Raw genomic sequence first — 27,558 nt, forward strand, 5'->3', positions numbered from 1 at the left:
CAATGGGTAGGAACAAGAGATGCGATGGGTCAAGAGAACATAGCAAATTTCCTACAGTTCTCTAAAATCAGGCATGTTTTGGTTAACTTCTACTTTGTGAACAGAAGTTAGTTTTTACTCCTCTCCTTTCTCACATCATCTCCATTTTCAGGCAGGACAGATTTGCACAATATTTAGGCATCTCAACACTGATGGATCCAAAACTGAACATGAACTCATGTCCCTAGATGTGGTCCTTACTGGCTCCATATCTCTGCAACAATTCTGCTTCCCCAGTTGACTGAGCCAGAAACCTGGGACTCATCCTAGATTCCTTCCTTCCTCTCCCTTCTCTCTGCCCCATGGCCAATCAGTGATCAAATTCTGCCATTCTCCGTGACTCCTAATTCCTCCTGAGTCCACGCCCCACACCATCTCCACCAACAGGGCGCCACTCCAAAGAGCCCTCGAGCTCTCTCCTAAACTACTACATCCACCTCACTGAGGCCTCGCATGGCCCCTTTAGCCCATCCCCACAGCTACAGGGACGCCTATGACAGGTCCGCCTGCACCACTACCACGTTCACACATGGCTGCTTCTACCTTCAAGTAAAATCTGACTTCCACAGGATGTCATATAAGACCCTAGAGGACCTGGGCTTTGCCAATTTAACTTCTTTTCGTTTTATTTTAAGCCCCAGGCACAATGAGTTACTTGTAGCTCCCTGCACTTTCCATCCCATTTCACATTCCTGTATACCCTCTCCCACAAAGCCTATTCAGCCTCTGGGCTTGGGCCTCTCCTCCAGGAAGTTGCCTCTGACCTCTCCAGGCACCTCCTTTGGGCTCCCATTCTTTAACCACTACAATCACTGCACTGTACGGAAATTATCTGTTTCTGTATGTGTCTCTGATACTAGTATTCCACATTCCTTGAAGAGGACAGCACCATCACTGTATCCCCAATGCCATGCACACAGTAGGTGCTCCATATTTGTGGGATATACTGGACTGAAAAGCATCTGTAGTTTTTTGAATATCAAGGCCTTTAGAATTTAGCAACAGATATAATTAAAACACATGCAAAGCATAATGAACTGCAGATAGCACCAACATTTAAAACATACTGCTGCTCTGGAATTGAAGTATCTCCAAATAATTAAAACCTATATGTTGAGGGGGTGATACAGAGTTTATTGAATTAGATTTTTCTATTTACAACTGAGATCACATCTACATACTATTTTGCTAGTCTACATGGGTACATTATTTCTAACGAGTTTAGACTTACAATGAATGGGCTCAATCATACAAAAAAACACACGCACACACTCACACTAATTGTTTTAAAACAGTAGTGCATACATTACACTCCTCCTATAAAGCCAGCTTTGATTAAAAACCGCTAGTTTCAAAGATCAGTCTGATTTTGAAGATGAACCAAGATACACGCTGTATGATTCTAAAATCTATTTTAGCCATTTTGTACAGTTGCTATCTTACTGAACTATAGTATATATTTTTTAAAAGGACACTGATGAGGGGCACCATCTGGTATTAACTTTAACCAGACAGCTGACTGTCTCCCCCTCCCCCCAAAAACCTTTGGCCAAGAGTTCTCCATTGTGAAGACTGAAAGGACCCGGTGATACTTCAGCAGCAGTCCCATTACTGCTTGGAGGTAACAGAAGCAGGCTCATGTCCGCCTTTAATTCTACCACACTACGCAACTCGCAAATGGTTCTGAGATTAGAACATTTACCACCGTACTTAAACACTTACGGACATGGAGAGTCAGCTAGAACAGGGGAAAAGAAACTCACAGGTGGGTAGGTAAGAAGGTGGACACGTGAAGAGCCAAACTGCTCTGTCCGACACCTGGGTACGTGTGCTTTAACTAAATGAACTCAGGAGGCCAACAGCAGTGGACCTGCTCAATTCACCTTCCAAATCAGAACAAGACTAAAAAAGCTCAGGTTTGAGTTTTCTACTATGCATAGGTTCCACCGGTGATGAGCAGCTCATAAGCAGGATCTCTACTCCTTCTGCACAATACGATGCAGGCACACAGCATGCCCAGCAGCTGTGGAAAGAAAACAACAATGGAAAAAAAAAAAAGGCTGAAAACCCTCTTACAGCAAGTGCGTATTTCTTTGTTGGCAATGGAACTGTTTCTAAGTTCAAAGATCTCAAATCATCAAAAAAGCACTAACAGTAACGGAAGCAATTTCAAATGAATACATTATCTTTTTAGGATCTAAGTACCAAGTTTTAGTTTCCCTGCTTCACACCTAAGAACAATTTGTGAAGCCAGCAGAGAATCAAGTCTCTCCTAGTGCCATTCCCATCTCAATCTAGAGCAGTGCTGCATGAAAGAACTTTCTGCAGTGATGCAAACAGTCTATACTGAGCTGTCAAATATGGCAGCCACTAGCCACGTGTGGCTACTGAGCACTTGAAATGTAACTAGCGCAACTAAGGAGTTGCAATTTTTATTTTATTAAAATTAATTTAAATTTAGACATATGTGGCTAGTGGCTACAATACTGAACAGCAAAGGTCTAGGGAGCGGAATGATCAAGACTATATATGGTGAGCAAATTTAATGGTGGTGGGTTTTTTTTTTTTTTTTTTTTTTTTTTTTTTGCGGTACACGGGCCACTCACTGCTGTGGCCTCTCCCGTTGCGGAGCACAGGCTCTGGATGCGCAGGCTCAGTGGCCATGGCTCATGGGCCCAGCCGCTCTGCGGCATGTGGGATCTTCCCGGACTGGGGCACGAACCCGTGTCCCCTGCATCGGCAGGCGGACTCTCAACCACTGCGCCACCAGGGAAGCCCTAATGGTGGTGTTTTTAAGCATCTGGATTTCAGGGAGATAAACTTTATAACAAACCACAAAGTGAAAAGCCCAATATATGAGTAGCCCAAAAGCCCTATGGGGGAAAACCAATCCTGATACTAAAAAGTATAGTTCAAAGGTTTTTGTTCCACAATTATTTACTATTTTTGAAATCTAGGTTTGGCTCTGTGGTATTATATACATATTACTTTTTAAAGGTCACTTTTCCTTCATCATTTTATTTTAATAAGGCCTAATCCTTCTGTGGTAGCAAACTGGAATAGTAGTGCCATGTTATTTTGGATAAGCGAGAGGATTAAGCTGGATTAAAAAGAAACGATTCTAGGGCTTCCCTGATGGCGCAGTGGTTGAGAGTCCGCCTGTTGATGCAGGGGACGCGGGTTCGTGCCCCGGTCCGGGAAGATCCCACATGCCGCGGAGTGGCTAGGCCCGTGAGCCATGGCCGCTGAGCCTGCGCGTCCGGAGCCTGTGCTCCGCAATGGGAGAGGCCACAACAGTGAGAGACCCGCATACCGCAAAAAGAAAAAAAAAAAAAAAAAAAGAAAGAAACGATTCTAGAATTTTTGACCTGGCTTCTTACAAAATATAAACAGGTACTAAAGAGCTAAATAAATTAATTTGCTGCTCTAACTTTTCATAGACAGTGAAAGGTCTCAGTTATTTGATTTTTAAAAGGCAGGGCGCTCTGTACATATGGGGTCAATCTAATTTCAACAAAGTGTACCTGATCCATAAACAAGACTCTCAAAGTCTGAAGTGGAAGATTACTAATGAGACACATGTACAGAGAAAAAGGATGTCCTCAAACTGATTTCTCCCTGATAAAGTCACACTCTCCAATTTCTGCCCTTATTTATTAGCCTCTATTCTACCCATTCAGGATATATACTTGCTGCTTGAATTCAACAGTTTCATTATATCAATATCTGCTGAGTGCTTACTAGCGCAAAGCACCTTAAAGACATTTTAAAAGTGGATATTGTTGAAAGTTTACTAAATATCTTAAGCCAATTCTAGACATGTTTAGTATCTAATTCCTAAAGAAATACATTTCCATTCACTGTACAGCAATACATTCTTAGAACAGCTATAAGATCAAACACAATTATGTTCCCAGGCAATGTTAAATTGAGCAATAAAAATGCTAAGCTCTGAAGTTACTGATTAGCTTGGGGAAAAGATCTCTTCCCATCCCCACTTCCTCACATTCCTTTCAGTTGGCTAACTTCTACCGAAGGAGTCAGCATTCTCAAAATGGGGTCTGAAATAAGTATCCTTTTTTTCCTGACTTTAATTTCACTTAAATCAACTTGCACTGATTTAAAAACAATTAAATAAATTTGATAAAACCCTACTCATGCTTGGAAATGAGTCTGTTTAAGAACATTAAATACTACAATTTAAAAAAAAACATTAAGCACTACACAATAACTTCTTATAGTGCAAACCTCATCACTAAGTATTACAGGTCCATTTCCAAAGCTTTGCTATACTAAAATCTCATCAGTTATTGAAATTTTCCAAAAACAGATTTTAAAATATCACACAAATATTTTAGCTCCAGTGTGATTTCTTGCAATTAAACTTTCCCCTGTAGTAGTCACATCATGAGAACTAATCTACACTTAGTCCAAATATAACACCCAGCAACTGCAAAAATGATTAGTAAATACATAGGCAAGTGGTGATTAAAAAAACTGCCAAGGACTAAAATGCTCTGTGATACACTAGGTAGGTGGCATTATGGGGAAGTAGGTATTTTATACAAGGTAATTAGAACTGCACAATGAAAACATTCTTTTCTGAGAAAAATTTAGAAATACCTATCAAAAAGTCATCCATATTCTCTGACCCCTCAATTTCATGACTACAAATATTTTGCTACAGACTTTGCCCATATATACAGAGGAAATTCACTACTTGCATTTCTGTAATAGCAACACTTCCATAAGTGCCCATTAATGTAGATTAAATTATGAAGTATGTCCAAAAAATGGAATACTATATTGCCACAGTAGCGTATTAATTTGTTTTTTAAGAAGGTACAAAAGGTTACATATCATACATTATATGTAACCTTTTGTACCTTTTATGATACTTTTGAAATGATAAAATAGAATTTTAGATATGGAGGACAGATTAGTGGTTACCAGGGTATGGGGGAGGGGGCATAGGACAGAGGTGGTGCAATTGTAAGAGTTATCAGGCAGACACTTGTAGTGTTGCAACTGTTCAGTATTTTGACTATGGTGACGGATACAAGAACCAAACAGGTCATAAAGTTGTACAGAATTGAATACACATATAGAAATGAGAAATCTAAAAAAAATCAGTGGATTGTATCAAGGCCAATATCCTGGTTGTGATATGTAATAGTTTTGCAAAATGTTAACCACTAAAGGAAACTGAGCAAAGCATACAGGATTCTGTCTGCATTGTTTCTCAAAACTGGAGGTTGCATACAATTATCTTAAGAAAGAAAGGTAGAAAATTGCATCCTATAAGCTTCTATTTGCATAAAAAATATTTATGTGCTTGTCTAACCACAAACTACTTCTGGAAGGATATACAGGAAACTGGGAACAGTGGTTGCCTCTGCAAGGGGGGACTCGAGAGCTGGGGTCAAGACTTGAGAGGGAGGCTTACCTCTTACTAAATTTGTATCTTTGAAGAAAATTTTATCAAATGGGTTTTTCAATTAAGAAATTTTCAAGAAGTTAATAATTAAGATTAATTTCCCCAAAATTAAAAAAAAAATCTTAGCCATTCAAGAATTAGCTTCCCAAGCTTTGGTTTTAAGTTTTTAAGGAAGAATTACTTGAAATACTTTTTTAAAATGACTGTCAGAATCAAGCCACTCAATTTTAACTATCTGGGGGCCCAATCTGAAGTGCTATTCATTTATGTATTTTAACTCATCTTAATGAATTAAAATAGAAGTCAGAAGAGGCAGGAAGGAAATAACAGTCTCAACCTCCTTCACACTTGGCATACAGACCAGAAAAAAGCAACAAGGCCTTGAGAACTAGTTCTCTGTGAAATTTTGCTTTCCATCATTCCATCTTTAAGGACATGCCAACGTTGTGAGACTCCAAAGACTGACAATTCCCATTTTCCCCACACTGCCTGTGCAGTGAGCCTTACACACAGCTGAAACTTAAGAGCTTGCCAAATCAAAACCTAGATTTTATTATTATCACCAGACTGTTGAAATATAAAATTTATAGCTGATCATTTGTTCATTTAAGAGGCTGGCTACTCTCAAAGAAGTGAAATACCTTGCTCATTAAGAAACTAACAGTATAAAGGGTGTAGCAAAATTTTTAAAATCTCATTCTCTTATAGTTTTCAGGTTTTTCTTTCTTGGTAATTTTGGTCCTACCCAAACCTAGACTACTTAACAAGACTAGAACAAGGGTGGGCAGATGTTTCATAAAGGGCAATACAGTAAATATCTTAGGCTTTGTGAACCAAGAGACAAAATTGGTCTCTGTTGCAACTATTCAACTCTGTCACCATAACACAAAAGCAGTCATGGACAATACATAAAATGTGTGGGGCTCACACAAAAAGAGGTGGTGGGCTAGATTGGCCCACAGATGACCAACACTCAAACAAGAGGCTTTTACTGGTAAATTATGTTTATGGGAAAATTTCTTCTTAAATTCACCTTTATGCCTTAGAACATCAATGAAATGTAGCTTAATAGTACCACAAATCACACTCAAAATCAAAGGAGACAACGCTTAAATATTTTTGATACTCACAACACTACCAAAAATCAATCAATCTTTCCCATTATTTAAAATTGAATTTTCTGTGATAGCTCTTAGAGCTTCCCCACTTGAGAACCCGAAGAAAAGTGCTAATCATTTTTCAATGCTATTACATTGTGTATTCTAACCAGTTTAAGTGTCAATTTGCTGTCAGATTTCATTAACAGAATTTAGGAATTTAATCTTCTGAGAATCTTAATTCTTCAATCTGTAATTGGAGGCAGAGTACACATGGAGACGGGGTTCAAGCTTTAGTGATGGTCGTAAGTCATGCTATCCTTGCTCTCCCTCATTTTCATGGCCTTTAAAACCAGGGACGGCAGAATCTCCAAGCATCCTTCTAGCTCTTTCTCTATCAGGATAAGTATAAAAGCATAAAAGCTCTCTGCTCTTTGAGTTGTTTCTGCCTTCATTCAGGTTTTCCACAAACATGGCACCAATCTACATCAGATTTTTAATATCAAAAGTTTAAACATTTATAGGTACTCTTGAAAAAAAAAGTAGAAAATTCTTTTATTTCAAATGGATATTTTTCCCTTTAAAACCAGTTTTTAAATTTTCAAAACTACTAGGTTTTGAGGCTGTAAAAGCTCTGAATCCCTGACTTAGTTTTGCTGAACTGAAAACATCAAAGCTTCATCAGCCATTATTTAAGTCAGGGTGATTTAAGTATAAAATGCATATGAGAAGGCATCCTTAAGAGACTAGTTAGAATATTTATTAGCCCCCATTAAAAAATATTTAATGAAGAAATATCTGACTGGTTAATAAGCTTAACTAGATGAGGGACATATCTAAAGTGTTGATTTCATCAGTCTTCTATATACATGTTGCACATTTCATGATCAAAAGCACCATACAGTTCTAAAGTTTTTTTGCTGCATGCTAATACATGCAGCTTTATTACCACACATAAAATCATTAAAAATGCACAGATCAGGATTTCACTTGGGAAAAGAGACCTCCCTCACGTTTCATTATTTTTAGCTAAATGAATGTGTTTACACAAAGAAAATATGAAGTACACCCCTGCTGATCAACAGACTACTGCTATGCTGAGCCAAAAAGAAAACGCTTAGAAGGGCAGAGACCATAGCAAATAGAGCTCGGCTTTTCAATGAATCATTTCAGAGCTCTCTGAATTATCAGCAAAGTAAACATTCACCCTTTTGCCATTTTATAAGGCACTTCCTGTTCAATACACTAGTTTCTGTTCAAATATACAGAGAGCAGACAAGCCAAGCAACTTACATATAAACTAGCAATTATGTTGGTTTTTCTAACAATTAAATGATATCAAAACTTTCTTCAAGTAGACTCTCTAGACCTGAAGCATGTTTCAAGAACATACTAAAAGAACACTAAAGAACACTCTGAGAACTAGATCTGATGCAAAGGATTTTCAAATAGTTGTAATATCCTCTAACAGAATCCCTAAGATATAATGTATATACCCAAGAAACTAGGAATGCAGATTATACTGGGCAGAAAAATAGCCATCTTTCTTAAGTGTTTTTTATGTGGGTATGAGGGATAAAGGATGTGTATGGGTTTTTTTTGGATAAAGTGACAGGTAATTAAAACAATTACCAGCTACTTTGTACAAGCTCTTATTAAGGGGGAAAAAGACTGTTTTCACTGGTAGGAGCTGGGACAAGTCCCCTCAGCTACCAGAAAGACATGGTACATTTCCAAATATGCCAAGTGGTATAACAGACTTCTTGATGACAGTCCTTCTAAAAAAACTAAGTCCACAAATACAAGGGAGGTTAGAATCTCAGTTTTTAATTAAAGGTCATTCCTGTAAAGTGATAAAATTGCTCTCGTTACTGTAAGAGACTAGTGTAGTGCCACTAGTCTTGATTTATGTATATGAACATATAAAACCCTTGACGACAGAAAAGCAAGAAATGGAAGGAGAAATTTTAAAAAGATTAAAATAGAACTTTCCACTTCCAAGCTGAAATACAGCAGTTTGATTTTTTTTTAATTCTGTGAAGTTCTACTGAAGTACCTCCCAAGAATACATTATGACAAGAGTTTGTATTTTGAACAGGTCACTCACTAATCAAGTCAAGAAAATAAGATAAGGAGTCCCCTCACACATGGTTCCCTCATCCAGATCTCTGGTTTCTGGGACCATTCTGGGTCTATGTCTAGAAACAGGAAATGGAAGATGCTGGAAACTAGTGTCTGGTACCTCAATCACTTCCAAGTTATCTATATACACAAAGATTAACTGTACTTAGTGATTAAAACCATTCAGGGTTGCCATCAGAGAATCAGTACACTCTGAAAACTCCTTGGCTAGCTGTGCTTACCTGAATAGCTGCAAATGCCAGTGCTGCCCAGATAACATGCATCATGATTTCTTGTAGCTTCTTCACAACTAGAGCTTCACACCCCTAAAACACCCAAAGTCATCCTCATTAGTCTTTTTAAAAAGTGAAAGCTGCAAGGTCACATATTACTACTCACTGGCAGAAATGGAAATGACAGAAACTAAAAGAGGGAAAAAAGATAATGCATTTGAAAATAATTTATATTAAAATTAAATGGCATTAAAGACAAGTAAAAGAAGGTAGAAAAGAAGTTCCAGGTAGAGATAATTCACCAAGAAAAAAAGCTACCAGGCTAGATTCAAGTGTTGGCCAAGAAACTGAACTTACCTCGGCATAGAGGTCAGAAGGGTGGGCCAGACTGCCATTACAGCTGCTGGCGGTCTCTCTGCAACAGCTAAGAGGGACACTCTGGTTTTTGGTTTCTTTGAACCAGTCTGTATTTTCCCAGTCTGAATAGTTGTGAATTCCACAACAATGCAGCTAACAGAGAAGAGAACAGAGATATTACTTGTCACAGAACACATACCCCTGTGCCGAACTTTAGAGTTCCATGCACTGAAGAGCTTTAAGCTACTTTTAGACCAGTGATGTCCAACAGAACTTTCTCTAATGATAGAAATGTTCTGTGTCTGTATGCTCAGTATGGTAGCACCCAGCCACATGGGGCTATTGAGCAATTAAAATGTGGCTAGTGTGACTAAGGAACTGAATTTTTAATTTTAATTTAAATAGCCACATGTACTTAATTAGTGGCTCTAGAACCTCCATTTGAGAAATCATATTGCCCACAAGGGGTAGTTTACAGCTAAGAAAAATCTTTACACTTTGCCTGTTAAACATCTAATCCTGAGTTAAATATTATTTCCAATGACAAAGTATTTAAAATATTTTGTCTGAAATGTCTGGGACTTACTTTAAGTTAATCTAGCAAACGATATGTGGGAGTAATAGATGAAACAAGATTGACAAAAAGCTGACAATTTTGAGGTGGGTTTATGGATACAAAGATCTACTGTACAATTCTCTCTACCTTCAGGTATGTTTCAAATTGTCTACAATAATTTTTTTTTAATGGTTTTGTCTGTTATCCTTTCTGGTCTTGCTTTCTCAAGGTATATGAAGACTTCTCACCTCCTTTGAAGTCCATCTGGATGCTGAACTTTCCTGTGACACGTACCTCTCTTCCATTATCACCTCTTTAGCTAATTATTTTTAAGGGAAAATCAGATGCTTCTTATCTGGCTGTGACTAGGTAATGGTGGGAAAAAAAACTTTCCAAGGGTGAAGGTAAGATTATCGGACTTGGACTTCGCTGGTGGCGCAGTGGTTAAGAATCCGCTTGCCAATGCAGGGGACATGGGTTCGAGCCCTGGTCCAGGAAGATCCCACATGCCGTGGAGCAAATAAGCCTGTGCACCACAACTACTGAGCCTGCACTCTAAAGCCTGCGAGCCACAACTACTGAGCCTGTGAGCCACAACTACTGAGCCCACGTGCCACGACTACTGAAGCCCGAGTGCCTAGAGCCCGTGCTCCGCAATAAGAGAAGCCACCTCAATGAGAAGCCGTGCTCCTCAAGGAAGAGTAGCCCCTGCTTGCTGCAATTAGAGAAAGCCCATGCACAGCAACAAAGACCCAAGGGAGGCAAAAAATAAACAAATTTATATTTTAAAAAAATAGCATTGATCATTTAGTTTAACAACTCATGTGTAGCTGCATTTGAAAAAAAAAAGGTTATTGGACTCATCACGAAGCTAACCACAGCTGTAAATGTATACTGCTAATTTACATAGTAACAGAGTTAAGTTTAATGTTTGCTCAACAGTGATTGGTCCTCAAAAACAAATTAGCCTCAGAAGAACTCACCTGTCTCTGTACATAATCAATAGCCCGGCTAGCAGCATCAGGGTTGGTTCCATTGTAGGTCTTATATACTTTCTGAATGCTGCGATCAACCTCATTTTCCACCTGAATTAAAACAAAGAATTCAGTCCCTCAAAAATACTGATAAAAGTAACATTAGTCAAGGCTCCAGCTAAAATGCCCTAATGGCATGTGTGCAAAGTGGCAAGATATTTCCGTGAATTTCTTGTAAGAAAAAAGTTTTCTCCCTTCCTGCCTCCATGTAGATTCAGGTAAAACTTCAGACATATTATATCACACAGATTAAAAGCAATCACAGAGAAGATTGTGTGCAAGATGGCAGGCTACCAATTTATTCAAGAGGGAGAAAGCAGTTGAGCCTTGAGATAGGTGTCCTAACTTATAAACAGACCACCTTCTTTTTCAAATAAGTTTTCAGTGGGTTCTCAGAAGACCTACTCATTTTCCTTTCCTAAAGGAGGTAAAAATTAAACAACTTAAAAAGCCCCCACAAGATACTTTTGGGACAAATACCAACATTATTTCCATTTTACTTATTTAACGTTTAATTAGACTTGGGCAAATATGTAAAAGTAATCAGCAGGTTAAAAAAAAAATCAGTCCTTAAAAGTGGCACCTTATGAAGAGCTGCAGTTCAATGTATGTGAATGAGAAGACAGGAAATAAACTCTCCATAATGTATTGCCAAGTGGCAACTAAAGTGTCATTTAATAAAGTTTGCTTGTATCAGATTCTCCTTACCCTTCTAAGATGATTAGACCAATTTGGTAATTTTATCAGTGATGTAGTAAGACTATAAAATTGATAACCAGATCATAGGTAGGGGCATAATCCACTGCATTCTTTTTTTGGCATAGCTCTCTGGTACCTTATGTAGCAATGGTTGAATATTAAATTGGCATATCATGCCTTTGACTCAAAATCATAAGAGAATAACCCTACTATGAGAATAACCCTACTATGCCTTTATAACAGCTCTATAGTTATCCCCAAATTAACTTAAAGCAGCCTGTTTAGCCTTAAATGGTACAGTAGATGGAAAGCAAAAGCAGGAAAAATAGAAAGGAAAGGGGAAAGAAAAGAAGAATGACCAGAAAAGAGGAAAGAGGGGCAAGAAGGGAGTGGCTGGCAACAGTTGCCTTAGTGTTTGAGTTGGTAGGACCCCTTTTTCCTCAGGAACAAATTGCAGGATTACAACTCCCAATCACCTTTTTCTATGTCCAGAACCAACGCATTTTTTTTAAAAAGAGGCAATGGAAAATGAAATCCTCAGTTTAGTTCTTCTAAACAGAAATCTGGGAATCTATATAGGGAATCTATAGGCTGAGGAAATTTGAACAAAGTTCTCAGCTGACCAACTATTCATTTGCAGATCATCCTATGGTCATTTAAAGAAAACTACCTACAAACTAGGACAGTAGTAGAATTAACACTTTGCTATATTAAATGAGACTAGAAGTCCTGACATATAATTTCTAATTATCCTTACATTTTCAAAGCAGTGGCTAAAGTGAAGTCAGGCAAAAGAAAATGTTTACTCTCAAAATGAGTTTGTTCTATTTCACTTGAAACACTTAAGCCACCTTTTAAAACATACATTCCAGTAGACAACATACCTTTGCTCTGTAAACATATCCCAAAACCACTACAACAACTTCTGTGACAAAAACCAAGAGTAGGATGATGACAAACTGTAAGGAAAATGTAAGGAAACATTGTCAAAAATTAAATACAAATGAAAAAATAACTCTAAATACTCTCTTGATAAAAAGCAATTATCTGAGATAACTGCTGGAAGTTTAAGACAAGTGCTAATTCTGTTCCAATTATAAAGAGAGTCAAATAGAAAATGGAGTTTCATGCTCAATTCAAGCAAGTAACACAAATGAATATTCCCACATACTATGACGACACATGCGATCAGTGAAGAGCTAACTTACCGTGGCAAGTCCACAGCGGCTTTCCCGGATTGTGGCACAGCAGCCAATTAGCCCAATAATGAAGAGCAGGGCTCCTACAGCTATGATCACCACAGCAGGGATGAGAGTGTACACATCTTCAAAGAAGTGGTCATAGTCGTCATAAGTGATGAAGACATAGGCTCCCACATAGCATAAAATGCCAGCTGCTCCCTGTTGAAAACAAGGTCAGAGCGCTGGTAAATTCTCCAACCCCTGCTGGTAAAAATCCCCACTATTTCTTAGCATGTTATAACTCAATGAGATTTTCCACCACTTTTAAATCTTTGTAGACGTTTTTTCTGTGAAGCTGAAAATTATTCACTAGTAAGAGCATTTCGTTACTAAAGTTGTCAAGTTTTCCAAGCTCCATCTACTTTTCAATAGCTGCTGGTTCATCTAGGACCAAGAAACCATGAATCCAGTAAGTAAGACTGATGACAAGAATGAAAACACACACACATCCCAAAGCGCTTCTGTAGCTCAATTACATGTCCAATGAGGGTCAGTGTGGAGGTGGGGACTGCCCCCAGCAAATGGGGAAATCGGGTACAAGTGGCAAAGGCAGGATTTGAACCCAGGCGATCTGACTCCAGAATCTGCATTTATAATCTCCATCTAATGACTTGGGGAAAGAAAATACAATAGCAACTAATAACCATGATACCCATATCTAAAACATTTGCTGTCCTAGTTGAGACTACGAAATTTACCATTTTCATAGCTAGAGGGCTACGTTACTAAAGAACTGTACAAACCCTTTAGGTCTATTTATTCTTTAGAATCGTGTTTCTCAAACTACATGAATAGGAATCACCTGAAGATCTTATTAAACTGCAGACTGATTCAGTAGGTCTGGGGGTGGGGCCTGAGATGCTGCATTTCCAACAAGCTCCCAGGTGATGCTGATGCTGCTGATTCTTGAACTACACTTTGAGTAACAAAGGTTTTAGAGCACCTAAAGGCAAACAATGCAGAAAGTCATGGAACAGCTGCTGCTCCAGACACAATGCTCCAGTTACAGAGTTTTACATACATTTTCCTTTTATCATTGTCAATTTTGCTATCATTGTGTACCAGCACAATACTGACAGCCCAATGCTGCTTGCTTTTATGTGAATGAGCAAATACAGTGTGAGGTTAAGTGTTAAAACATTTGGTTTAATGAATTATCATTTACAGAGCACTTTGAGACATTCAAGTAAAAAGAATTATTTCACCATTCTTCAAAATTTTAACACATAAATCATTAATCTTCAAACTAGAAAAGAGCCTCCACAATGATACTGGAAATATCGTTAACTCCTCTCAACCTGGAAACTCAGTTTATTTCTTTTTTTTTTAATAAGTTTATTTATTTATTTTTGGCTGCGTTGGGTCTTCGTTGCTGTGCACGGGCTTTCCTCTAGCTGCAGCGAGCAGGGGGCCACTCTTCGTTGCGGCGCACAGTCTCATCGCGGTGGCTTCTCTTGTTGCGGAGCACCAGTCCCAGGCATGCGGGCTCAGTAGTTGTGGCGCGGGCTCCAGAGCGCAGGCTCAGCAGCTGTGGCGCTCAGGCTTAGCTGCTCCGCGGCATGTGGGATCCCCCGGGACCAGGGCTCGAACCCATGACCCCCGCATCGGCAGGCGGACTCTCAACCACTGTGCCACGGGGGAAGCCCTCAGTTTATTTCTTGAGTCTGTGGGACCCTGTAAGCTTGGGCGTCATCAGTATATTTTCATATACCAGGCCAATAGAATCATTCAGATCTGGAAGAAAAAGACCCCATTTATGGAAAGTTGAGAAAGTAAGTTGATTTTTTTAAAAAATAATAATGAACTTTTAAAAAGAGAAGACAAGACTAGAGTAATGGAGGCAACTTAAAAAACCATAATCTTTTTTTTAAAGCTTTTTTAAAATTTTTATTTATTTTATTTTATTTATTTTTGGCTGCGTTGGGTCTTTGTTGCTGCACGCGGGCTTTCTCTAGTTGCAGCGAGCAGGGGCTCCTCTTCATTGCGGTGCACAGGCTTCTCATTGTGGCGGCTTCTCTTGTCGCAGAGCACGGGCTCTAGGTGCGCGGGCTTCAGTAGTTGCGGCTCGCGGGCTCAGTGGTTGTGGCTTGCAGGCTCTAGAGCGCAGGCTCAGTAGTTGTGGCGCATGGGCTTAGCTGCTCCACGGCACATGTGATCTTCCCAGACCAGGGCTCGAACCCGTGTCCCCTGCATTGGCAGATGGATTCTTAACCACTGTGCCACCAGGGAAGTCCAAAAAACCATATTCTTTTAAAACTCTCCTCTGGCTTTCAAGAGGCCCCACTGCTGGCTTTCTTCCTATTTCTCTCACTGCTTGCTCTCTCATTCTCTTCATGGACTCTTCTTTACCAGACAAATGTTAGTGATCCCCAGAGTTCTACCTTCAGCCCTATTTAAATAGTTTTCATTTTGTAGGCTCTCCTTGGGCTATATTAGCCATGGCTTCACCAGCCACTGCAGCTCTCTACCTAAGCCATCATCTCAGGATTACACATCCCCATCTGGAAGCCCCACAGACACCTTGCCCTCAACTTACCTCAAACCCTCTCTGCCTTCCTGCCCACTCCATTAAACCTTCCCTCATATTCTGTATTCCAGAGCAAATGGCACCACAGTTATTTTTTTCTAGTCAAATGCCTGAGAGTTACTCTATTTTCTTTCTTTGTCCTACCTCTACATCCCATCAATCACCAAACTCCTTCAGATTTACTTTCAAAACACTACCTGAATACCGTAACTTCTCTTCAACCCTCTGCAGTGCTTCTGTCTTAATGTGGGCCTTACCATTGTTCACCCTAAACCTTACTTCCTGACCCTCCCTGTCCCTTAATAATATGTTCTTTATATGATCAGTTATTTTTGTTAAAAATATAAAACAGATCAAGGCATTAGCATGTTTAAAATCAAGATGAGGCAAATAAGGCCCCTGATAAACTAAGCTGTTCCTCCCTGCTTTTCAGGCTCAGACTCCATTACCTCTCATGTACCCTGAACAACAGAAAGCTGTTATTTCCAAATGTACCACATATCCTCTTACTTCTTTACCTCTGCTATTCTCTTTGGAATGCCCTCTCTTCATCTGCCTGGGAACTCCCTGTCACCCATTAAAATGCAGTTTAAATATCACCTCTTCCTTTTGGAAGCCATTCTCGACCATTTCAGGTTGGATTAGGTGCACTTGGTCACATACCACCCCCTACACAGCTCTAACAGAGCATTTATTACAACTGTTGCAATTATAACTATATATGTCTCAGCATGCCATTAGGGCACAAACTTTGCCTGTCAGTCTTTCAGCCCTGTACCACCATCCAGCACCTAGAACGGTGCCTGGCACATAGAAGGTATTCGTCAAAATTCATTGAGTACACTTCATTTCATCCAGTCCCTTGAAATTGCCCTCCTATCTCAATCATAAAGCTTTGGTTTGACTTTGCTTTGTTTCTCTTCAGTCTAATGCTTATAGTTTTTAGTCCACCATTCAAACAAGATTTGGCAACTTAATCCAGCTTACTGAATTCCTGATGGCCATGACATCTGGAATACATTAGTTTATAAATGCTTCACCTACAGCAACTGTACCTGTTCAAAGGCCCTCAGTTCACTGACATACTTACTTTGGTGACATATTATTATGGGATGATGGAAGGCACAGGAGAGGGGAGAGAGGAGAAACAGCTTAATAGTCTGGGTGCATTAACTACCGAAGTACATGGAATACTTAACATTCTTACCAAACATCACTTTTTCTTGACTACATATGTGTGATATACAAACACACACGTGTATACACACACACATTTTGTTACAGTAAATACTTTTAGTCCCCAAACAGAATTAGAAGAATACTAAATATGAAGCCATCAAATACTGTCCAGTTTGTCTTCACTAGTCATCTCTCTATCCTTTGGACTCTTAGCCTTTCTTACTCTAATAGGCAATCTTCATTTCTTAAATGGCTTAAATTAAAATGAATTCCATCTTTGAGCTGCTAGTAAATGAAATTTAAGACCACATAAATTTGAATAGGGCTTCCCTGGTGGCGCAGTGGTTAAGAGTCCGCCTGCCGATGTGAGGGACATGGGTTCGTGCCCCAGTCCGGGAAGATCCCACATGCCGCGGAGCGGCTAGGCCCATTAGCCATGGCCGCTGAGCCTGCGCATCCGGAGCCTGTGCTCTGCAACGGGAGAGGCCACGACAGTGAGAGGCCCGCATACCACACACACACACACAAAAAAATTGAATAAAAACAGGATAAAACTGGAAGATATATGTACTCAACAATTAATCTGAAGCATGGGAAAGTGAAGAACCATCTGCATTTTAAACATGAAATGATGAGTTTTCAACCTAAAGAGATCCCTATAAGGCTCACACTTGGTGCTGCCTGGGTGTGGGCCAAGTGAAATGCTTCCAGTGCAGCCATCCTCCACCCATACAGATAACGAATGCAATGGAAGGCTAGGAGGAAATGCCATTTGTAAAGCCGCCTGTTCTTTTCTAATAGACTTGAAGGCAGTTTCTTTTCCCAGGCTGCAAACTAGTCAACATCCAAATCACACAGCAGAGTTGAAAACATAACACTTCTGTTTTGACAACATACAGTGGGAAGCAACTTAGCAGTTGCACACACCAAAGCAGAAACTGCACTGATTGCTGATATGAAACTATATAAATCAAATTACTGACAGAGACTGTCTCCTAAATTGAAGGTAACTTCAAAAATTTCTTCTTTTAACAACATGTATATATAGTGCTTAATGTAAGTTGTATAGTAAACAATTTATGAAATGACATCAGTTACTCTGAAAATATAGAGAAGGTGTCCCTAAAACAGCTGAAGACATAAAAACAGCAATAAACAACTGCTTTAATGACATCCAACCATCAGTATGAAAAACATAGGTAGAGCTTATATGGTAAACGGAAAAAGGTTATAAGTAATTCCTAACTAGGGACTTTGTAGTCATGCAGATTTTTGATATAGGAGTTGTGGCTATTAGAAAGCCTAAAAGGTAAGCAGGGTTAAATCCTTCTGAAGGGTAATGCTGGGATTGAGATGTATCAAAGGATCTGGGCTTTGCCAACAAACCAGCTGCAGGGGGGGAAGAGGAGGTGCAGCAGAAGAGGGAATGAAATGTAGAACTTGGAAGCAGCTGAACTGCATTAGTCATCGCTGAGAAAATCTGAGCCTATAAGGAGGATTTGTGCCAGGACAGTATACTAAAAATACTCATCCTTTTTACAAATAAGTGAAGGGAAATTTAACGGAAAGGCTGAGAGCTGAAACTATAGAAAAAAGAATTTTTTGAAAACCATTCTTCTTTACCTTTTAATAAACTCATGTTCTAAATTAAGTCACAAAATTTTAAAACTTTAGGAAAGCCAGTGCTTTTGCAGAACCCCAAGCTGTTCCTCCAGAAATAAAGCTACCTGTCAGAAAACTTTAGAAGTATGAGTTCCAGAAGTATGACACTTCACTTTATCCTTTTACCCTTCCACTACATATTCAATACATACAAATGTGAAGCCCCTTTAAAATTAGAAATTTCAATGTTATGTAAGATTGATTTTTCTACAGTTTAGAAACCAGTGTTTTGGTTTTACAAACTAATTGTTTTGTTTTTGTACTTTTGAAATCCTCTGTGAAAGACGATGACATGCTAAAATCCACAAAACTCCTAAATTCTTTACTTTTCTAAGGAAGAAGGAATATGAAATGAAAGGGAGCACATCAACCACAGTGATACTTGCCACTGGAATCAGGGAAAATTAAAAACAAAACAGCCTTGTTACAAGCCAGGAGGTAAAACACCTCTGCTGTGAAAAGTGCATCTATATGGAAATTTAGAAATGTGAAGGTGCATCCCACATCCCACAGAGCATATGGGTGAAGATAAAGCAAAGAAGAACAGGAGTGATTTTCTTGCAGTGGTATACAGCAGTCATGGATTCATTTGTAGAAGGGAAAGAATCAGGACAGTGTAAAGATGAGGGGACCATCTGAAGTCATTCAGCTAAAAAGCACAGTGTCTCACAAATTCTTGTTGCCTGCAAGAACTACTCCTTCAGTGTGATTTTTGCCTCCAACAATCAATTGGTAAAGCAGAAGCGACTGGAATGTTGGAAGAAAGAGTAGAAAGACCTGGCAAAAACCACCATGTATTCTAGACTTCATAAGAATGCAGATTTCAAAAAGTAAAGAGGGGAAAAACAGCAGCAAAAATCCATCTTATGTACCTATCTTTTAACATTTAATTCAGAGTCTCCTGTACGGTCATATTAGTTTTTCATGTACCTCGCTTCTCTCCTACAAAGAACCCATTGGTAATTCTATGCAGTGCATTTCTGAAAGCTTTTCCAAACTCCATCCCTCCTTGTGCCATTAGTAGTGTCTTAAAATCACCTCAAATCTTTCAGCATTCTACTTACCATAATATTCTCTAGTCAAACCTATTTGTTTCAGTTCTGACTTACTCTGACGAAATACTTCATATCATTAAATATAATTACTCTTACCAAGTCCAATGCCTACATATTTCATTTACTCTCTTATCACTCAAGAAAAAAAACTATCCCAAAGATTTCAATTCCGGGCTTCCCTGGTGGCGCAGTGGTTGAAAGTCCGCCGCCGACGCAGGGGACATGGGTTCGTGCCCCGGTCTGGGAAGATCCCACGTGCCGCAGAGCGGCTAGGCCCGTGAGCCATGGCCGCTGAGCCTGCGCGTCCGGAGCCTGTGCTCCGCAACGGGAGAGGCCACAACAGTGAAAGGCCCGTGTACCGCAAAAAAAAAAAAAAAAAAAAAAGATTTCAAATCCTCTTTCAGAAATTAAAGCTACTCTAACCAAGAATTTCTGAAGCTATTAAAATATATCATTTTCAACCTAACAAATTGGTCAATAATAAAGGCAAGCAGTATTCAAAGATATGTAAGGGTACAGAGAGAAGAGCCCACAGAAGTACAGAATAATATAGAATAATCTTTCTGGAGAGCTATCTGGCAACACATTATTAGCCTCAGCATTTATACTTTTGTACCTACTAACTGCACTTCTAGGAGTCTATTCTTAAGAAAATAAGTCAGATGAAAACAAAGATTTGTATAAGGTATGTTCATCAAAATGTTATAATATTATAACAAAATTATAATAGCGAAAACAAAAGAAAAAACCCTAGCATCCAGAGGTATATTTGCATTATAGCCCTTAAATATGTTAAAGCATAATTTACTAATATGTTTGTGGTGTGTTAGGGGAAAAATACACTTACATGCAGACATTAAAAAAAAAGGAAAAAAAACACCAAAATGTTAATACTGGTTGTCTCTGAGTGGTGGAATTATGGTAACGTTAGTTTAAAATACTTTTTAGTGTCTTCTTTAAAGAGCAAATATATTATTTGCATAATCATAAAAGTAAATATTTAAAATTATATCTGAAATTGAGACTTTGTTGTTCTTTCACAAACGAATTCTTAGATCTCTCCTTAACCACCAACATAAAACAGGTATCTCTTCAATCCCAAATATTTTAGGCACTTCTGCCAATCTTCCCTGTTTATCACTTTTCTTGGGTCTGCCTGGCTTTGACTCATCTTTAGATGTTTTCTGACTATCTAACACAATTCTGATCCTTTCAGTACACATCCTTTTTTTCCCCCCATAAATGTTACCTATTAAGGAGACAAGTAAAAAACAAACAAACAAACAAACCCTACTTGGAGGGGTAAAATTTTGACAGTAAGCCACTTCTGCCATCATTATCAATATCACCATCATTATTGCCATTATTCTTAAAGAAAAAGTATTTTAATCCTTTAAACCAATATTACTCCGATGACATTCCAAAGGTCATGTTCCTCAATTTTGTCCTATTTTCACTGTTTCTGTATTTGGTTTTTTATAATCACTGTTCATCTAGCTTAACAAAGTTGTTCTATTTAATCCAATTTATATCCACGAGTTGAAAGACCCCAAATGTTCAGGTTGCAATGAAACTGGAGATCCGCAACTGCCACAGCCAAATTATTTTAACAGCATGGAAATTAAATATTTTCAGATTGCAGGGCTCCAGGGGTCATCTGAGAAGCACGTAATTTAAACATGCATTTTTCTTTGAGACCCTCTGTCCTCACACCCTACTCTAACTGTAAAAAGAGTCAGTTATTACTACTGGAGCCTGAGGTCCTTAAGCTCTATAATAGTAGAGTTTGTCCTTGCTTGGGTTATGTGTTTAATCAGTAGCAGCAACAATGTAAAATACAGTATGTCAGCATTTACTATAGATTCCCTTTTAGTAAATCAAGAACAAATATATCAATGCAAATAATTGTTCTCATCTACTGACTCTACAAAACTATTAAGGAGGGGGAAGGAGGAAAGAGATGATATTTTTAAAGGAAGACTTGAGACTCTCTGTGAGTATAAGGGGAAGGAGGAGGGGGAGGAGCAGCTAGAAATTAAATTCAATAGACTATTAAATGGTTTTGCCTGTCTGACCCCTCTTCCTATAAGCTGTCAGAGAGCAGGAACTGTACCTTTTTGCATTTCTCAGAAACATGTAAAGCACAGATATTCAACAGGTATTTACTAAGTGAATGATTCTTAGAATATACTTGTTTGATGCAAGTATAAATTTTAAGAAAATAAAATTTCTGCAAAAATCCTAAGCTAAATTGGATCTTATGGAATAAAATTCATTAAAATATTTCAAAGCATGATAAATATCCTAAAGAGCTACTAAACAACCTCTTCCTTAAACTGCCAACTAAAGAGAGCTTTCCTGACTAAGTTCCCCATGCGATGCGCTCTTCCAGTTAATGATTACTCAGAGCCACAAGGCTCTTGGTATGGTGGACAGCTGACTGAGAATGTAGTAAGACTGGAAACATTCATTTTCCTAACTGTCAAAGTTAAGAAACAGGTCTCCTAAAATACACCATAACTTGCTTTTCTTCTAGTGAATTGAAAAATAACTATGAAAAAAGAAATCTGTTAGCTGGAGGTGTGTTCCAATGACATATTCTTTGTCAGAGCAGTCATTCATGATGATAGGAATACAGGAGGTGGAGAAACAAATTCCAGGATGTTTGATAAAGGTTCCGGTTTAAAAGTATCATATTCTCAACTCAAATGTGCAAGATGTGCTAGAAAAGACAAAATATGTATATGGAGATTTGTGAAGAAGAAGTCTTCCTTGAAATATTTCATTATAAATTTTTATCTTTTAAACAAAAGCATGAAAGTATAGTTAAGCTTTCTTTTGGTAATTTGAACACACCAAGTATATTCTTGCCTTAGAGCCTGTAGGCTGTTCCTTGTATTAAATGTCCCCCATCTCCTCCAAATCACCCCAAAATCTGTTCCTTCATATTCCAGATTAAATTTCACCTCCTTGGAGAAGACTTCTTTGCCAACCTAAAGCAGCCACCCAATCACTCTATCACATCACCCTGTTCTAAGTCTCTGCATAACACATCACTATCTGATATTTTCCTTATTTTTTTTTGCGGTACACGGGCCTCTCACTATTGTGGCCTCTCCCGTTGCAGAGCACAGGTTCCGGATGCGCAGGCTCAACGGCCATGGCTCACGGGCCCAGCCACTCCGCGGCATGTGGGATCTTCCCGGACCGGGGCACAAACCCGTGTCCCCTGCATCGGCAGGCGGACTCTCAACCACTTCGCCACCAGGGAAGCCCTCCTTGCTTATTTTTAATTGCCTTGCTCCACCAAAAAAAAAAGTTCTGTAAGAACAGAGATATTCATTTTTCCACCATTCTATCAGTAATATAAGCACAAAGTAGGTATTTAAACATTTGTGTTGTATTTGTTTAACAAAGCAATTTTCCTTAATTATATGTATTCACAGAGGGAAGAGTAATATGAAACTTTTTTAAGATAAGGTAAATTTTAATGCTTATATAAGGCTTTTAAATATGATTTGTATGTAAAGGGTATTTCATATGAGTGAATGATGATTAGTGAAGGTGCCACATTCCAAAGTTGTTTCCAAAAGCATTTAAAAGGTGTTTAACCTTGTGGTATTTCCCACTCCACAGCTGTGTTAGTGTTACTATGGCCTTTCATACTGATGAAAAACAACACCCTAAGCAGATGTGCCAGACTATAAATTCTGCAAGCATGGACAAAGCTTTCTCTTGTAGTCCCTATAATGCCTAAGACACATATGACCAAAATAAATACTAGCCAACTGGTTTTTCTCACAGGGTAGAAAAAGTAAAAGTAATTTGTATAACATGGGTCTTCATTAAGTACTCAATTAACTTGCCAGAATAAAAACCTGAAATTATAAAGTACTGATTTAAACTTGTTTTAGATGAGGCCTCCTGGGTCAGATCAAATGACCCACTGAATTAAGACCCTTGTCTGACCTTGGTGCAAAAGTGCAGTTTAGAGAAGAGGTTAATGACTGTTCCAATAGCCTTCAAAATTTAGTCATGTAACTCAAACACTCCTGTCTTCCAAAAATTATCATGGGTCTAGAACTAATACGCTTACATTTAAAGCTATGCCACTCCATAAAAAACAAAGAGATCCAAGTTGTACATCCCTTCACTAGTCCAAAATTACCTTTCATGCTATAGGCCCTAATATTTTGGAATTTGGTGAGACACTCTCAATTTCCACTAAGACAACCTTCAGGATTTTAGAACCCACTGTTTCCCCTTTGTCTGAGCCTTTCCATAGTAACTTCCTTAGACTGCACTGTTCAAAATAATCTACACCAAGTCAACATTAACAGCTTTGGCTGTCAGATCATTTAATACCGATCCTAAGTATTTCAAGTACGTATCTATTTGCACATCACAGCTCTTTGAACAAGCTGCCAACGAAACCAGGATATCATGATATAGAGAGGTGTAGTTTAAAGATGTTGACAAAGCAATTAAACTTTAAAACTTATCAACAATCAGTCATTACCATCCGATAGTGAAGAGCCAGTGCAACAGAGCCTGGGCAACTTTGCTGAAGTTGCCCAAGGGAACCTAGATAAACTTTAGAGATGCTCTGTGTAGGGAATGCATTCTTCCACTTATAGATTAAGGCATTAAAAGGAGGAAGGGGCCACTATATAAGAATATACTTATTAGAACTGAAGAATGCATTAGAAATTCCCAGGAAGAACAGGTTAACATCTGTTTTATGTACTTCCTCATAATGACCTAATTTTTTAAACTGACAAGTTAAATAGTGTAGTTTAAATGCTGGGGCAGGTTCTAAACAAGGTTAAAATCAGTGTTTTAGAGCAAGTGAGTCTAACACAGCCTAAACAGTTCCTTCCCCTTTCCAAATCTTTTGAAATTCCACTTTGCTCTACCACCACCGGCTCTAGAGCACAGGACAACCTGGGTGTGAAGGCTGGCTCTGCCCCACCTTGCGTGTGCCCCTTTAAGTAAACTTTAATGTCCTCATCTGTAAAAGAAGCACGATATTCCCTGCCAGAAGGAGCTGTTATGAGGATACTCCATGTAAAGTGCTTAGCACAGTGCCTGGGTTTTAAAAGCACTCAAATATTAGCTATGATTACCAACATCGTCAGATTCCAACAGTTGGTCCTTAAACTAATACTTCGGCACGAGACATATCTAATATTGTTTCCTCCTTAGTTATGTTGCACTAATCCTGCTGTACGCCACAGTTTTTTTCCCTGCATGTCTGCTTAACTTCCTCATCACAGCTCACAAATGTTTTATTATCCTACTAACCTAGATAAAGAGTGTTTTTACCACACAGTTTAACTTCAATCTTGGCAAGAAGCCACTATGAAAAGTACAACTGAAGTTCATCATAACCTTCTTCACTAAGTGCCAACAGTACCTATACTTACATAGTTTCCAAAGATTAATGAACCTTTGAATTAACTGCTATTTTAAATGAAAATTTAATTATTTAAAGAAAATGGCTCCTGCATTTCCAATATTTTGTTTCATTAGCAATTCCAGTCCCTGAGCTTGAATAGCCTAGAACTCACCTGACAGTACACAGACTCTTCTCCAAAATCAAACTGTTATGCCCATAAAAATCACAAGGAACTGTAAAGGCTACAAAGCTAAGTCTATATCTAAGAATCTTCTTATCTATAGTGTTTCTCATCTGGAGAGCCCTGGAAACTCTTTTAGCTTTTAAAAAGGCTTGTAAGTCAAACTAAAGTATAAGAAACACTGCTCTAATTGGAAAAGAAGAAATCATGGAAACATCAATGACACGTGGGTGATTCTGAACAGTACTATCGGCCCTACCAGTCAGGATTCTTTCCATCACACCATAAATATCCTGAAAGACTCTATGGCAATACATGTGTGTAGTAAGTGCCTTATTATATGTAATTATCCTTTTATGCTACAGCAGTCAGGATATGAAAAGTTTCCTCCTTTGTTGGGGGAGGGGGGAATGTGTTGTAAGAAGGAAAGGATTCCTCCTAATTTAGGGTATGTTTGTGGGAAAGAGTTGAATGGGGACATACAAAAGTATGGGAAGTGGGAATGTTCAAGAAGTGTCCTGGGGACTGGGGACAGGGAAGTGTGTCCAGGACAGCAAGTGTTTAAGAACATGGTCAATGGAGAAGAAGGAAAGGTGACTGAGGACTTTAACTGCAATACCAAGAGGAGGTTGAACCTTAATCTACTGCTGAAGCTTTAGGGGTGTGGGCGGGTGTTTATTTTTTAAATGAAATAAAGTGATGTGAGGGAAGAAATGCTTAATAAGATTTATCCGGGTGCAAAGTCCAGATGAACTAGAGGGTGGAGAGACTGACAGGAATAACACAGGTTATTACAAAAGTCCTTGGCGAGATAAGGACCTGAAGTAAGATGAAGGGGCTATAAACACCCCTTTCTTTGAGGGCGTGTCCAAAAAATGTGTAAGCCACCCTTTATTGAAAGTGAACTAACTCAACGCTTTCAAGATCTTGTGACATCCGAGACATATTTAACCAAGGTTTATAATCTCAGGCTACCCATCCCCAGGACCAAACAAACAGACTAATTTTCTGGTTACAGGATTATTTGGCTTCTCAAGTTGAAACCGTTCCATTTTCTGGGCTGGTAACCAGTCAACCAGTTCTCCATACACAAAAAGCTCTAAGGCAAAATCCCTCACCCCTGAGTCGGTAGCGTCCCCGCACTACTGCACCGTTTCCTCGCACGCCTCGGGGCTGCCACTAGAGCTGCCAGGGCTCCGGGCCCCGACAAAGAAAGCAGAGCCCGACCCTTTGGGGAATATCCTATTTCGAGCCTGGTGTCCTAAAAGAATCTGCAATGAGAGCTCTCCGTCCAGCAGGCTGCTCCGGGGAGGGGGGAGGCCGGGGGGCCTCTCAGCGCCGGCCCCTGGCACAGAGCTCGTCGGCGGGGGCACCGGGCCCGAGCGCGGAGGCCGCAAGAAGCCCCCGAGGGCTTCCTCTCACCGCCATCTACGCCCGGAGCCTTCGTCCCAGCCAATGAGGGACCTAACGAAGAGGCCCCCGGGGCCGGCCCGGGCCCCCTCCCCTCGCGCCTCCGCCACAGGGCCCCCTGGCTCCCTCAGCGCCAGCCCCGGCCCAGCCTGGGTCCCCGCTGGGCCCCACAGGCGCTTCAGCCGAGGCCTCCTTCGGGCCGCACCGCCGGCCCCCCGCCCTCTCCCGCCCGCCGGCCACGCTCACCCAGAAGATGAGGTTGAGAAACACCAGCACGGTCTTGGAGGAGGTGATGCCGCACTGGCCCATGGTGCCGGCGGTCGGCTGAGGCCCTGCTCGGCGAGCGGGACGCGCTCACCGAGCGAGGCGTCAATGGCGACGGCGCCTTCCCTGTGGGAACTGCACGGCCTGCGAAGCGTTCACCGCAGCCCCCGGAGCCGTCGCCCACCCCTAGCCCAGCAAGCACCTCGCTCCTCCGCGCAGCCGCCGCAGTCTCCGCCAGGCCACCGCGCCACACCCCGGCAACCGAGTCCCGCCCCCGGACAGGCAGCTTCAGCCAATCACTCCCGTGGTTCTACAGCGAAGCCACGCCTCTTAAAGGAGACGAAAGCTCAGTGTCCTTCTTGGCCTCTGGCCGCCCTTGGATGCAGATGGCTCCTTAGGGAAGTTTCAGAGGACCAAACCCAGTCCCCTCCTACTGAGCTGCGTTTACTATGCCAGGCTTACAGGTGATTCAGAGTCTGAAGAACGCTGTCTTTCTACCTAGCCCGTTCTCCCCTAAGGAGGTCGGTCCTGACAAAGTAACACCTAAGCATTGTCTGGGAGAAGTGCAGTAAACATCAACAAATATTTATGGAGAACTTATTGTGCCAAGCGCTAGACTAGCTCTCAGAAGAGTCATTGGAAAGGAGAAAAGGCTGGTGAGGGGGTTGGCCATGAGGAGACATTTTCGTGTAGATGTGTGTTGGGAGCAAGGTAACACATGAAGTCCATTCCTGGGTAGGGCATTTTGGAACAAGACTTAGAAAGATGACAGAAACATCTTTTCACATTGCAGTATTTCACACTCTTCCCCCAATCTTGCATTGATCATAGTAATGAACAGTTATTGAGAGCTTACCCCATGCCAGACTTTTTATGGCCATTTGCTCAATTAACCTCCATCACAACCTTAGGTGAAGGTATTATGGTTATCAGCTTCATTTTACTGGTGGAGGAATTGAGGCTTAGAAAGATTAACAAACTTACCCAGAGCCACACAGAGACTAGGTGGTCTAGGGCAGAAAACCACATTCTCAGCCACACACGAAACTGCCTGTTTACTGTCTTACC

General features: G+C 40.0%; 1 protein-coding gene across 1 annotated transcript; it reads right to left on the reverse strand.

Annotated features, from left to right (window-relative positions):
* Window positions 1–1,152: 1,152 nt before the first annotated feature.
* Window positions 1,153–26,817, reverse strand: TSPAN3 (tetraspanin 3). Its single transcript, XM_004276342.3, has 7 exons — window positions 26,473–26,817; window positions 12,782–12,973; window positions 12,458–12,532; window positions 10,824–10,925; window positions 9,285–9,437; window positions 8,937–9,020; window positions 1,153–2,062 (listed from the first exon to the last, which is right to left on the reverse strand). The coding sequence occupies exons 1-7, from the start codon at window positions 26,533–26,535 to the stop codon at window positions 1,970–1,972; spliced, it is 762 nt and encodes a 253-aa protein (XP_004276390.1). The 5' UTR covers window positions 26,536–26,817; the 3' UTR covers window positions 1,153–1,969.
* Window positions 26,818–27,558: the final 741 nt, after the last annotated feature.

Source organism: Orcinus orca, chromosome 2 (assembly GCF_937001465.1).
Source record: "Orcinus orca chromosome 2, mOrcOrc1.1, whole genome shotgun sequence".
NCBI lineage: Eukaryota > Metazoa > Chordata > Mammalia > Artiodactyla > Delphinidae > Orcinus > Orcinus orca.